Below are 14774 nucleotides of genomic sequence, written 5' to 3'. Positions count from 1 at the left end.
TCCCAAGGTGATTTCGCATGTGCACCTTAGCTTGTTAGCCTCTGCTCTCAAGGGGACTGCACTCTATCAGTGTCTCCAGGTCTTTTGTCCCTGAGTAATAGCTGGAAGGATCGGGGAACCTGGCATGCTGGACAAATTACTCTGTTCATGCTCTGAGGAACTGCTATGTTTCTTATTTAACAAAGGCAGTTTTCATTTCTTCCTTTTTTTTTTTCTTTTAAATGGGGAACATCTTTTGTTTGGGCTTTATTTTAAAAATTAGTCCTTATCCTCTACCAGATTTTCCCCATTCTGCTCAATATCCTTTTTCCTTTGAATAATTCATCTAGGGCAAATCTGACTCAGCCCTAAAATTTGCCCATTTTCCTTCTTCTGTATTATCTTCTCATTAAAAGAAAGACAGAATTTTCTGAGACTTGATAAATGTCATTCACAGGTATGGTTCTCTATGCTTAAGAGCGCAGAAGCGGCAAACTTTAATAATTTAGCAAATCCACTTAAGGCTGAATTGAAAAGGATATTCAGTTCAATGTTGGACATTGCTGTGTGCAAGACACTAAGCCGGGTGCTATGAGAAAGACAAAAGATAAACAAAAACCATTGCCTATCCCCAAGAAATATATAGTCTGTAATAATTGAGTAAGAAAAATATATACACACAAAAAAATATTGGGAATGCAATAATGAGCAAAACCAAGTCTCTGCCTCATAGAACTTAACATTCCTAGTGCTGGGAGGCAGGTAATGAATAATTATAATACAAGGCAACGCACTCGATTTTGAGCCTCTTGAGAGCAGTGTCTTACTCATCTTTGCATGTCCACAGTACAGTGAGTGTCCATAGGCAAATGTTTGTCAAATGCATTGGTGAATGTATTAAGTACCCTGGTAAAGCTCTGAAGACTTTTGGGAGCACCAATGAGAAAGATTAGAATCAACTTTAGAGACTAAGATTTCTTGGCAGTGATACTTGAACTTGGCCTTAAAAACAGAGTAGGATGGGCGCCTGGGTGGCTCAGTTGGTTAAGCGACTGCCTTCGGCTCAGGTCATGATCCCGGAGTCCCGGGATCGAGTCCCACATCGGGCTCCCGGCTCAGCGGGGAGCCTGCTTCTCCCTCTGACCTTCTCCCCTCTCATGCTGTTTCTCTCTCTCTCTCTCTCTCTCTCAAATAAATAAATAAAATCTTTAAAAAAAAAAAAAAACAGAGTAGGATTTTGCAGGGTGTCAGCTTGTGGCTTTCTCCTCAGCTTCCTTCTGCTCCCTCATCATTTCCCCCTGAACAATTTTGACCCTTAAATCTTTAAGGTTGTTGAAGGCAGAAGGTCTCATCTGTAATTCCTTCCTGCTGAAGAGGGGCGTAGAGATGGGTCAATATTAGTCAGTTGGGGAACATATAGGGGGTTTATAGAGGAGTTCCGAAAGGTGGAGGCAGCTAGAGGGAAAAACAACCTTAGCTTGACAATAGCAAGGCCTTCGGTATCCTGAGAGTCTTCTTTAGCATATGAATGTCCTTTTGGACACTTCCCTTTTTCCTTACCTCCCCCAACTCCCAAGTGTATAATCAGTCACCCCTCACAACCCCGGGGCAGCAGCTCTTTCTGCCACGGGTCCCGTCCCCGTGCTTTAATAAAACCACCTTTTTGCACCAAAAAAAAAAAAAAAAAAGGCAGAGTAGGATTTTTGACAAGCAAAGTTTTAAAGCAGTTTGCTTTTGCTTCGTGTTTTCTCTTAGATCCCCATCCCCGACAGCCTTCTGTGTTTATCATGCTTATTAATACTGCTACCAGCTATGAAGCTGGGTTGGTATTTACCAAACAGAATAAAACTATTAGATTATTAACTTTGCATCTTATCTGTGGATAATATTCATGTGGGCTCTCCTATTCACTTATTTTCACGGATATTTGAGAGGTGAGCCACATTGTAGTCATCGTGGAATATCAGATTCTAGAAACATTGCTGCATAGCACTTGAAAAACTCTTGATTCCGATTATTAGATGCCCATCAGAGTCACTATGTAGTAGAACACCTGAGGTGTGGCCATTAAACTAAAAAGACTAAAACTCTGCTTTACTGATTAGCTTTGAAACTTGTACTTCCCCCAAAGAAGTACTAGGCTGTGAATTACTATTTTTTTTTAAGATTTTTTATTTATCCACTCTCTGAGAGACAGAGTGCGAGTGAGAGAGTACAAGAGGGGGAGCAGCAGAAGGAGAGGAAGAAGCTGAGCAGGGAGCCCGATGTGGGGCTCAATCCCAGGACCCTGGGATCATGACCCGAGCTGAAAGCAGACATTTAACTGAGCCACGCAGGCGCCCCAGCTGTGAATTACTATTAAAAGAATTTATGGATTTTTCTCCCAGTATATTTCTGGTTTGCCCTTGCTATTAGTCTCATATACTTCAAAGGTATATGAGAGGTATACTTGCCCCTGTTTTCTATCCCTCAAGGTCCTACACATACCAGAGAAAAGAGTGTTTCAGAACCTAACTGAATGAAGTCATTGCCATTGGTTCTCTAGTAATGGGCCTGCCAGCTTACTAAGGACTCAACCTACTTCTTACTGAGTACTTGCCAAGTACTAGGCATTTTATCTGTCTTCTTCCTAATTATCACATCTGCTTGGTGGATAGAATCCCTGTTTTTCAGATGAAAAAATACTTTTCTGACCCTTAGTTATTTGCCTGAGATCACACAGGGTCTTAAGAGGTGGCACCAGGATTCAAAGCCAGGACTGTCTCATTCCACAGTCCATAATCTTCCTACTAATGAGCCTATTCATTGCCACTCCTTATTCTCCATGATTTGAGTAAGTATAAGGGTTTGGGGGAAACAAGAAAACCAGTGTTGCTAGACCCTGGCGTATAGGGAGATGGCTAGAAAGGTAATTTATGGAAGCATTTTGTGGAGGACCTTGAGTACTAGGCAAAAAGTTGAGTTTATCCAGTTGACAGAAATCACTGATACTTTGTGAGTAGGAGGAATGAACATATGAAGAAAGTGATGTTTCAGGGCGATTAGATACATGTAGAAATGTAAGTAATAGAAATGGTGTAATTTTCCACCACTGCCAGGCAACAGTTGAGGAGAAGTCTGGGGTTTGCAATGGGAAGATGCCTTATTGGAATAAGATCAGCATGGTTACACCTCTGAAAGGGTACCCAAGAAATTGGTGACAGTGACCACATATAGGGAAGGAGACTGGAAGACAGGGGTCAAGGAAGAATGTTTTGTGCTGTTCATGTATTAGTGTTCATAATATTCATATATTAAAATAATTAAATGTTGGGACACCTAGGTGGCTTAGTTGATTAAAGCAACTGCCTTCGGCTCAGGTCATGATCCCAGGGTCCTGGGATCGAGCCCCGCATCGGGCTCCCTGCTCGACCGGAAGCCTGCTTCTCCCTCTCCCACTCCCCCTGCTTGTGTTCCCTCTCACGCTCTTTCTCTCTCTCTCTCTCTCTCTCTGTCAATTAAATAAATAAATAAAATCTTTAAAAAATAATAAAATAAAATAATTAAATGTTTTTTAAAATTCTAAAAAGAATTAAATGTTTTAGAAAACTAAGCAGAAGATTGAGTAGATGATAAGTGATAAGATTGGTGCAAGGCATAGCATATATAAGAGAAGAAAGGAGACTATTTTATCTTTTCAGCGAGCCATAAAGGGAGCTCAGGCAATGGGATTGATTCCTGGCAGGTGGATTTCCTGTGACTGATTACAAGACGAGGCAAGGGAATCATGTGATACAGTGTGTTGCCCTGTAATCCTGTGTTACCCTCACCCGTGGCCTGTCAGCATTTGATACCTGGCGTTAAGGGACGACTCCAGAGGAAGCTACATTTCCCTTACCCCTCTTTCTACTCCAACTGCTTTTTATTTTGTTAACAGCTTTATTGAGGTATAATTTAGACCCTAAAAGTCACCCATTTTAAGTAAACAGTTCAATGATTTTTAGTAAATTTACAGTTATGTAGTTATCACTGCCATCCAGTTTTAGAATATTTGTATCACCCCGAAAAAAAATCCCCTGTGCTAGCTTGCAGTCAGTCCCCATTTCCGCCCTCGCCCCCAGACAACCAGACATCTTTTTTCTGTCTCTACAGATCTGTCTCTTCTGGACATTTCATATAAATGCATTCATAAAATAATGTAGTCTTTTGTGTTTAGCTTCGTTTACTTATCATCATATTTTGAGGTTTATCCATGTTGTTGCTTGTATTTATAGCTTACTGTTTTTATTGCTGAATATAGTAAAAAGAATTCCATTGTATGGATATACTACATTTTGTTTATCCATTCACCAGTTGAACATTTGAGTTGTTTCTAGTGTTTGGCCATTATAAATAATACTTCTATGAACATTTGCATACAGGTCTTTATGTGGACCTATCTTTTCATTCCTCTTAGGAAAACTGCTAGGAGTAGAATGGCTGGGTTGTGTGGAAAAATTGAGTTTAACTTTTTAACGAAAGCACCAAACTGTTTTCCAAAGTGGTTGTACAAGGTTACATTTCCACAGCAGTGTATGAGAGTTCCAGTTTCTCCACATCTTTATTAAAACTTGTTATTGTCTGTCTTTTTGATTACATTCATTCTAATAGGTATGTAGTGGTTTCTCATTGTGGTTTGAATTTGCATTTCCCTAATGACTGATGATCCTGAGCATTGTTTCATGAACTTATTAGCCCTTCATGTATCTTGTTTGGTGAAACGTCTATTCAGATACTTTTTAAAATAGTGGGGTTTTTTTTTCTCATTATTGAGTTGTAAGAGTTCTTTACATAGTTCTGGATACAAATCCTTTATCAGATATATGATTTTTAAATATTTCTCCCAGTCTGTGTTTTGTCTGTTCTCTTGTTTTTTTTTTTTTAAGATTAATTTATTTATTTTAGAGAGCGAAAACAAGCAAGGGGGGGGCAGAGGGAGAGAGAGAATCCTGAAGCAGACTCCCCGCTGAGTACAGAGTCCAACGTGGGGTTCCATCCCAGGACCCCGAGATCATGACCTGAGCGGAAATCAAGAGTCAGCAGCTTAACTGACTGAGCCACCCAGGTGCCCCTGTTCTCTCAGTATTTTGAAGCACAAAACGTTTTAATTTTGATGAAATTTAATTTATCAGTTTTTTTCTTTTATGGATTGTGCTTTTGGTGTCATATCTAAGAAATTTTGTCTTACTCGAGGTTAAGATTTTTTATGTTTTCTTCTAAACATTTTATCAATTACTTTTAGTTTGGAAAGACAATTCTAGGGGCACCTGGGTGGCTCAGTCGATTAGGCATCTGCCTTGGCCCAGGTCATGATCCTGGGGTCCTGGAATTGAGCCCTGCATCCGACAGTCTCCCTGCTCAGTAGGGAGTCTACTTCTCCCTCTCCCTCTCCCTCTCCCTCTGTCCCTCTCCCTGCTCATGCTCTCCCTCTCTCTCAAATAAATAAATAAAATCTTAATAAAAAAAGACAATTCTATTTGCTTGTTTAACAAATTCCTAATGTTAGTTTCATGTTTTAATAAACATAAAGAAGTGTTTCTTGGGGCACCTGGGTGGCTCAGATGGTTAAGTGTCTGCCTTCAGCTCAGGTCACGATCCCAGGGTCCTGGGATTGAGCCCCATGTCCGGCTCCTGGCTCAGCAGGGAACCTGCTTCTTCCTCTCCCTCTGCTTCTCCCCCTGCTCATGCTCTCTCTCTCTCTCTCTCTCTGTATCTCGAATGAATAAATAAAATCTTAAAAAAAAAAGTGTTTCTACTGTCCACAAACTATATTAACTTTATCTTCTTTTGTTAGTCACCTAGAGCCCAGAGACCAGTTTCATATAAGTCCATCTTTCCCAAGGTAGCTAGAAAACCAGTTTGTTGAACAGTTGGTCACAGGATAAAATAACTCTTCCTTCTTCCACTTCCCCGTAGTGTGTCAAGAAATTCCCTTTGACACCATGCTTAAGGAAAGATTATTGCCTTTTGACTACTGTTCTGCAGGTCAGGTCACCTGCCCATGGCTGTGCAGTATTCCAGTCTGAACACCTCCACTTGCAGAAAGCACATCCTTTCACTTTCCAGCCACAGACCTCATGTTATAGTCTTATTATAACTTTCTTGCTAAAAACCCCTCTGGATTTTTTTACTAAGGTAGTTACGAAGGAATAAGAATAATAATTTTGTGACTGGCATCTTTTCTTTAAGGAGACCTATCTAAATTGTAAGCTCTATAAAATGTCCAAGGCCCATGTCCAAAGCAATTTTATTTCCCTCACTGTTCCTAGCATAGTGCTGAGTTGTTAGTAAGTGCTCAATAAATATTTTTATTGTATCTATATAATAAAAGGTAAAATGTTACATATTTCAATTTAATAATGGCATTAATGTAATTTGTATCCCATTGTTTTTCTGAGTCATCAAATGAATAGCCTTTCAATTCAGATTTTCTCTCTGTCCTGAAATAATTCTCAGCATGAGTACTCTGGCCTATTGTATTTGATGTTTCACCATAAATTTACTAGCAAACATTAGAGCTTGTTTATCAGAGTGGGTAACATTTCCTGTACCATGTGCTTTGTTTTAGGAACTTTGTGTTAACCATTTTTAAATGTAGAGTTCAGTGGCATTAAGTACATTCATCCTGTGTACAACCATCACCACCATCCATTTTCCCAAACTGAAACTCTGTACCCGTTAAACAACAATTCCTGGGGCACCTGGCTGGCTCAGTTATTAGAGCATGCAATTCTGGATCTCAGAGCTGAAGGCAGACACTTAACCATGCTGGGCATAGAGCTTATTTAAAAAAAAAAAAAAAGTCCCCATTCCTCCTTCCCCCTCCAGCCCTGGCAACCACCATTCTGCTTTCTGTCTCTATAAACTTAAATAACCTAGGTACCTCATATAAGTGGAATCATATAGTATTTTACCTTTTGTAACTGGCTAGTTTCACTTGGCATAATGTCTTCAAGGTTCATCCATATTGTAGCTTATGTCAGAATTTCCTTCCTTTTAAAAGAGTGAATCATGGGGTGCCTGGGTGGCTCAGTCGTTAAGCGTCTGCCTTCGGCTCAGGTCATGATCCCAGGGTCCTGGGATCGAGCCCCACATCGGGCTCCCTGCTTGGCAGAGGGCCTGCTTCTCCCTCTCCCACTCCCCCTGCTTGTGTTCCCTCTCTCACTGTGTCTCTCTCTGTCAAATAAATAAAAAATAAATAAAAATCTTTAAAAAAAATAAAATAAAGGGTGAATCATATTCCATTTTGTTTATACATTCATCCATCAGTGGACCCTAGGTTGTTTCAACCACTGCATGTCTTTTGATGGAAGGGAAGAGAAGATGGTGTTAGTGTATCCATCCACAAGCCGGTGATATTGTAGAGCCTGTACTTCTGGTCCAGTAGAATTCTCCTCTCAAAGGTTGATTCTAGCCTAGCGTTTACATTAGATAGCATACTAAGGCATTCATATAAGGAATAAGTCCTATATCTGGATGCTCTAATAAGTCAAAGCCAAGAGAATAGCCTCAAGTTAGGGAAAAATTATTTTCTATAAGCCTTCCAGTTCACTGACAAAAATTACGGAACTTGGTACATAGTAGATAGTCCATAAATGTTTGAATGCATACCTAAATACCACTGTGCATAATTGCCAAAAACTGGAAACAGCCCAAATAGAATAGATAAAAAAATTGTGGTGTATTCACACAACAGAATACTAATAGCAATAAAAATGAGCTAACTACAGAATACAAAGCATAGACAAATACTAAAAAGAGAAGCCATATATAATAGAATGCATACTGCATGATTCCATTTATAAAGTTCAAAACAAGCATAATTGAACTGTTTCTGTTTGAAGCTGCATAAACAGATAGTAACAACGCTATTTTAATATTTTTATTTTTTAAAGATTTTATTTATTTATTTGACAGAGAGAAAGAGCACAAGCAGGGCGAGCAGCAGAGGGAGAAGCAGGCTCCCTGCTGAGCAGGGAGCGCGATGCAGGGCGCGATCCCAGGACACTAGGATCATGACCTGAGCCGAAGGCAGATGCTTAACCCACTGAGCCACCAGGGTGCCCCGATAGTAACACAATTTTTTTTTTTTAAGATTTTATTTACTTACTTGACAGAGAGAGACATATCAAGAGAGGGAACATGAGCAGGGGGAGTCGGAGAGGGAGAAGCAGGCTTCCCCGCGGAGCAGGGAGCCCGATGTGAGGCTCGATCCCAGGACCTTGGGATCACGACCTGAGCCGAAGGCAGACGCTTAACGACTGAGCCACCCAGGCGCCCCAGTAACACAATTTTTTAAAGGCAAGGAAGGAAATGAATCCACTAAAAGTCAGAATAGTGATTAACACTGGGTAAAAGGGATTATGACTGAGATGGAATATGTTGAGGGGAGAGACAAAGACTTAAGGGATGCTGAAAATAGTCTGTTCCTTGAGCTCAGTGGAGGTTCTATGGGTGTTCATTTTGCAGCAGTTTGTCGTACATTTATGTTTTATGCAACTTTCTATATGGTCATCATAAAATTCCATAATAAAAAGTTTTTTAACTTCTATTATTCTAGGGAAAATTATAAAAGATCGTGTGACATAATCATACATACAGTATTTTAGCTCTTAGTTTGATTGATTAAATGAGAAAGATACCACTGACCCAGTTTGGAGAGTACCAGGAAAGAACTATATATTGTCCGTATTGAAGTTTCCCCATGTGGATTCCAGGGCTCCCTAGTTTGGGGAAATGGAAATTGGAAGAGGGGCAACACTCAGTAGAGGCCAGTCAACATCGGCAGTGTTAAGGACCTGATGCTTCATTAAGTCATTCACCTCAGCTTCTCCCCAGTGTTACACACTTTCTTAGAAATTGTATTCATTTCCATCACAGCGTGATGTGAGACAAGTGGGAAATAGTCAAATAGGACAAATCTACCCCGTAAGGAAACTCCTTTGCCCCTAGTTACACAACTAGTCTCTCTTGAGCCATCAGAGAAAGTCAGATCAGAAATCAGCAAATCATAGGAGCAGCTTTGGAAAAGAGTCTCTTCACTCAGGGAATTTCATCCAATTAAAGTTAAGTGGCAAATTGCTTCGTTAGTAGCTTTTAGATTGACATAATGAACAGCTTCCCAAGTGCTTAGGTTCTGCTAACTTCTCAAACCATTCCCCTGTCTCACTGACTTGGTGATTTTTTAATTAGCTTAAGCCTCAAAAAATTTAGCTGGCCTAAGGGTAGATTATTAAAATGGAAGTCCTGACTCCAGTCCAGTTTGTTAAGATGTATAACACATAACAGATCAAGAAGCTGAATGCTCGTTTAGGAAATATCATAATAGATACTGTGACTAATTGGAGGGCACAATTAGAAATATTTTTATTAGGGGCACCTGGGTGGCTCAGTCGTTAAGCATCTGCCTTTGGCTCAGGTCATGATCCCAGGGTCCCGGGATCGAGCCCCACATTGGGCTCCCTGTTCAGCGGGAAGCCTGCTTCTCCCTCTCCCTCTGCCCCTACTTGTGTTCCCTCTCTTGCTGTGTCTCTCTCTCTGTCAAATAAATAAATAAAATCTGTAAAAAAAATTTTTTTTAAAGAAATATTTTTATTAAAGATATCCTGCCATCACTGTAAACAGCTTCATGTCAGATTTTTACACGGGAGGGGAAAGCAATTAGCCAGCTTACCTTTCTCAGGGTAAAATTCTAGAGTTGTGTTCCCTTGTTTTATACAAATTTGGCATTCCTTGATGAATTTATTCAGTTTCTGTTCTAAACATAGCATAAATTTCTGATTTATAGACATGAATAACTGCCTACTTCTCTGTATTTTGTGCTGCTTTTTGTTACAGGTTCCTGCCTTATCTTGCTGTCTCTGTTCTTTCAGGGTCTGACATTTCAGGAAGTGGAGAACTTCTTTACTTTCCTAAAGAATATTAATGATGTGGACACTGCATTAAGCTTTTACCATATGGCCGGGGCATCTCTTGATAAAGGTAATGAGACCCAAAAATGTTTTCTTGAGGGTATGAACATTGAATCTGTAATCTATTAGGTGACTACCCTCAACAGTAATATGTGAGTTTTTCTTGACATTGTTTTTGATTTGTTTCATTTTGTTGCCATTGCATGAGCCTTGCATTTCACCCTGAGAGACCAAGTTTAGCAAAATTATTTTCTTGTGCCAAAGGCTGTGGTCAAGGCAAGGCAGTTCTTTTTTTTTTTTTTAAGATTTTATTTATTTATTTGACAGAGAGAGGGGACAGCGACAGAGGGGTATACAAGCAGGGGGAGTGGGAGAGAGAGAAGCAGGCTTCCCGCGGAGCAGGGAGTCCCATGCGGGGCTCCATCCCAGGACCCTGAGATCATGACCTGAGCCAAAGGCAAACGCTTAATGACTGAACCACCCAGGCGAAGGCAAGGCAGTTCTTTAGAAACTTTGGAACTTCTCTCATTGGAGCCAGAGTCATGACATTTAATGTGCAGCTAAAGTCAGTATGCATTTCAATTCATTCTTTGGTGGGAAGCAGTAGTTTGGCTTCATTTCTTGTGTTACCTGGTTTTTTGCTTTGTTTTTTAGATAAAATCATGGCTCAGAACAGCACCCCCTATTGGCTTACTTCCTACAAATTCAGTGCGACTTAGTACAGGCAATGTGAGAGAACAGGGAAAGTAAAAACATTATTTTTCCCCCAGCATTTTATTATGAAAAGTTTCAAACATTGAGAACAGTTGAAATAATTATTCAGAGAACATCCATATATGCACCTGAATATTTTTCTGTATTTCTCAGATAATACGTCTGTGTATATGTTCATCCCTCCATCAGTCTCTCTTATTTTTTGATGTACTCAAAGTAAGTTGTAGACATAAACACGCCTAAATACTTCAGCATGAATACTAACTGAAGTTCAATATTTGTTTAAAGTTCCCTTGTGCCCCTTCATAGTCTGTTTCTGCCTCCCTGCACGGAGACAACCTTAATTTGTGTGTTTTTCCACCATAGATTAGTTTTGTTTGTTCTAGAACTTCTTACAAATAGAATCATCCGGTGTATAATCTTTTAAAGTTTCTCTCAGCGTGTTTTTGAGATCCATCCATGTTGTCATGTGTAGAATAGTTTGTTCCTTTTCTGAGTAGTAATTTGTTGTATGAATACTCCACAATTTGTTTATCCGTTCTTCATTTGGTCACCTTATCTGTTTCCAGTTACTGGCTATCTTGAATAAAGCTGAATATTCCTCCGTTAGTCTTTTTGAGGACATGTATTGCCATTTCTCTTGAATAAGTTACTAGGAGTGAATTGCTGGGTCCAGAGGAAGGTATTTAGTTTATAAAAAACTGTCAGTCCCTTTTTCACAGTATATCTTTTTACATTCCCATCAGCAGTGACAACAGTTCATGTTGTTCCACATTCTTGTCCACAGTTGGCAGGATTCTGGAGTGTATATAAAGACACCTCATTATGTTTTTCTTTTGTATTTCCTTGATGACTTCTGCTATTGAGCAGCTCTTTTGTGTTCTTGTCATTCAGATATCTTCTTTGGTGAAGTGTCTATTCAAGTCTTTTGCCCATTTTTATTAGGTTGCTTGACTTACTATTTACTTGTTGAAGTTCTTGATACATTCTAGGATAGTAGTCCTTTATCAGATACATATATTGTGAATATTTTTCTAGACTGTGACTTGCCCATTCACTTTCTTTAATGGTATCTTCCTCATTTGCAGAGGTTTTCTTTAATTTTGTCTAATTAAAGTCCAATTTATTGAATTTTTAATTTCTTATTATTACTTTCTGGTCCTAATAAAGCCTTTATCTACCCCCAAACTGTGCAGATAGTCTACTATATTTTCTCCTATAAGCTTTAGGGCTTTAGTTCTTACATTTCTTATATGATCCATCTCAAATTAATTTCTATATATGGTGTGAAGTAGAGTGTTCCACATAGATATCCAGTTGAACCAGCACCATTTGTATAAAAAGCCCTCCATTGGTTTGCTTTGGCACCTTTATCAGAAATCAGATTACCTTTTAAGTGTAGATCTGTTTCTGAGCTCTCTATTCTGGTACACGTATCTGTAACGTCTGTACGCATACTCAGTCTGATTACCATAGCTTTATAGAAAGTCTTGAAGTGTCAAGTATTATAAATCTCTCAACTTCACTCTTCTTTTTCAAGATAGCTTTAGATATTTTAGGTCCTTTGTATTTCCACATAAATTTTAGAATCAGCTTGTCACTTTCTATGTAAAAAAGAGGTGGGATTGGGGTACCTGGGTGGCTCGGTCGGTTAAGCATCTGCCTTCAACTCAGGCCATGATCTTAGGGTCCTGGGATCAAGCCCATGTTGGACTTCTTGCTCAGTAGGGAGTCTGCTTCTCTCTCTCCCTCTGCCTCTCCCCCACAACTCATGCTCACTCGCTCTCACTCTCTCTCTAATAAATAAACTCTTTTTTAAAAAAAAGAGGTGGGATTGTGATTACAATAACATTGACTATATATTAATTTGGAGAGAATTGACCTATTAGTGATATTGAGTCTTCCAATTCATGAGCATATTATATCCATTTTTTTATATCTTCTTAGATTTTTCTCAGCAGTGGTTTTGTAGTATTAAGTATACATATTTTGGGCGCCTGGGTGGCTCAGTTGGTTAAGCGACTGCCTTCGGCTCAGGTCATGATCCCAGAGTCCTGGGATCGAGTCCCACATCAGGCTCCCAGCTCAGTGGGGAGCCTGCTTCTCCCTCTGACTCTCTCCCCTCTCATGCTGTTTCTCTCTCGCTCGCTCTCTAATAAATAAATAAAATTAAATTAAGAAGTATACGTATTTTTAGAAATTTATGCTTAAGCATGTTATGGTTTTGATGCTATTATAAATGGAATTTTATTTCATTTTCTAGTTATTTGCTGCTGTTACTAAAATACAATTGATTTTTGTATATTGATCTTGTATTCTGCAATCTTGCTAAATTCACTTACTCTTCTAGTTCTTTCATAGATCCATAAGGTTTCTCTGTGTAAGTAGTTGTCACCTGCAAACAGAGATAGTTTCACCTCTTCTTTTTTGAGATTTATGCCTTTTTTCTTGCCTTGTTGCATTTGCTTCAACCACAAGTATGATGTTGAATGCAAGTAGTAAGAGAAGGCATCCTTGATCCTTGACTTCTTCCAGATTTTAGGGGGAAAGCATTCGATATTTCATCGTTGAGTTGGATATTAGACTGTAGATGCTCATTATCAGATTAAGGAAATTCCTTTCCCTTCCTAATTTAAAAAAAGGTTTTTATCATCAGTGGCTATTGAGTTTTGTCAAATACTTTCCCTATGTTTGTGTGTGTGTGTGTGTGTGTGTGTGTGTGTGATTATATGACTTTTCTCTTTTATTTTGTTAATATGATGGATTACCATATTAAGGGATAGGATTATCCCTTATTGTCCTGAAATAAACCCAGCTTTGTAATAATGTATTATTAGGCTTTTTATATATTGCTAGATTTGATTTGCTAACATTTTATTAAATATTAAGGGATATTGGTCTGTAATTTTCTTTTTTGTAATATCTTTTCAGGTTTTGTATCAGAATATACTGTTCTCATAAAATGAATCAGGGAGATTTTTCTCCTTTATTTTCAGAAAGAGTTTGTGTAAGATTACTGTTCTTTCTTTCTGAATATTTTGATAGAATTCACCAATATAACTCTCTGGGCCTGCAGTTTTCTTTGTGGGAAAGTTTTGGTAATTTAGTTTTTTTGATAAATACATAGGTATTCAGAGTTTGTGTTTTATCTTGTGTGAATTTTGATAAGTTGTGTTTTTTTAGGAATTTTCCCATTTCATCTAAATTACTGAATCTATTGACAAAAAGTTGCTCATAATATTCCATTATGATCTTTTCACCATCTAGAATCTGTAGAATCTGAAATCACCCTTTTCCCCTAACATTGGTGAATTACAGCTTCTATCTTGTTTTTTTTTCTTACTTAGTCTATCTAGGGGTTTGGCCATTTTGTTAAACTTTTTCAAAGAACCAATTTTTGACTTTGCAGTATACATTACTTTGCTTTTCTTTTTCTAGCTTATGATGGAACTTTACCTACCTTTTCTTTTTTTAAAGATTTTATTTATTTGAGAGGGAAAGAGCACAAGCGGGTGGGGGGAGGGGGAGAAGCAGAGGGAGAGGGAGAAGCAGACTCCCCACTAAGCAGAGAGCCCAATGTAGGGCTCAATCCGGGGACTCCAGAATCATGACCTGAGCAGACAGATGCTTAACTGACTGAGCCACCCAGGCCCCCTTTACCTACCTTTTCCAAGATAAGCTTTTGAAGCTATAAATTTATTTCTAAAACATGGTTTTATCTATATCCCACAAATTTTGATATGTTGTATTTTGATCATCCTGTTTGAAATATTTCCTGATTTTCTCTGTGTTTCCTCAGGTGACCCATGTGTTATTTATTTTTTTTCTTTTTTTGTTGTTGTTTTATTTTTTATTTTCTTTTAATATATGCTAGAAATATTTATTTACTTATTTTTGCATTTTCATTGTTTTTTATTTTATTATGTTATGTTAGTCACCATACAGTACATCATTAGTTTTTGATGTAGTGATCCATGATTTATTTTTTTCATATAACACCCAGTGCTCCATTCAGTATGTGCCCTCTTTAATACCCATCACCAGACTCACCCATCCCCCCACCCCATCCCCTCTAAAACCCTCAGATTGTTTCTCAGAGTCCGTCGTCTCTCATGGTTCATCTCTCCCTCCGATTACCCCCGCTTCATTTTT

The 14774-nt window shown here is 38.7% G+C and overlaps 1 protein-coding gene across 10 annotated transcripts in view; it reads left to right on the top strand.

Annotated features, from left to right (window-relative positions):
- The window catches only part of MICU1 (mitochondrial calcium uptake 1), a 240699-nt gene that overhangs the window by 201320 nt on the left and 24605 nt on the right, over positions 1-14774 (top strand). For all 10 annotated transcript variants that reach the window (XM_027596470.1, XM_027596471.2, XM_027596474.1 and 7 more), the window contains one exon: positions 9870-9978. In XM_027596470.1, coding sequence (XP_027452271.1) covers positions 9870-9978 — 109 coding nt within the window. The remainder of the gene's footprint in view (positions 1-9869; positions 9979-14774) is intronic.

This window comes from Zalophus californianus, chromosome 15, assembly GCF_009762305.2.
Source record: "Zalophus californianus isolate mZalCal1 chromosome 15, mZalCal1.pri.v2, whole genome shotgun sequence".
NCBI classification, from domain to species: Eukaryota; Metazoa; Chordata; class Mammalia; order Carnivora; family Otariidae; genus Zalophus; species Zalophus californianus.
Note: the sequence above shows the minus strand (reverse complement) of the source record. Positions and strands in the feature narration are given on the sequence as shown.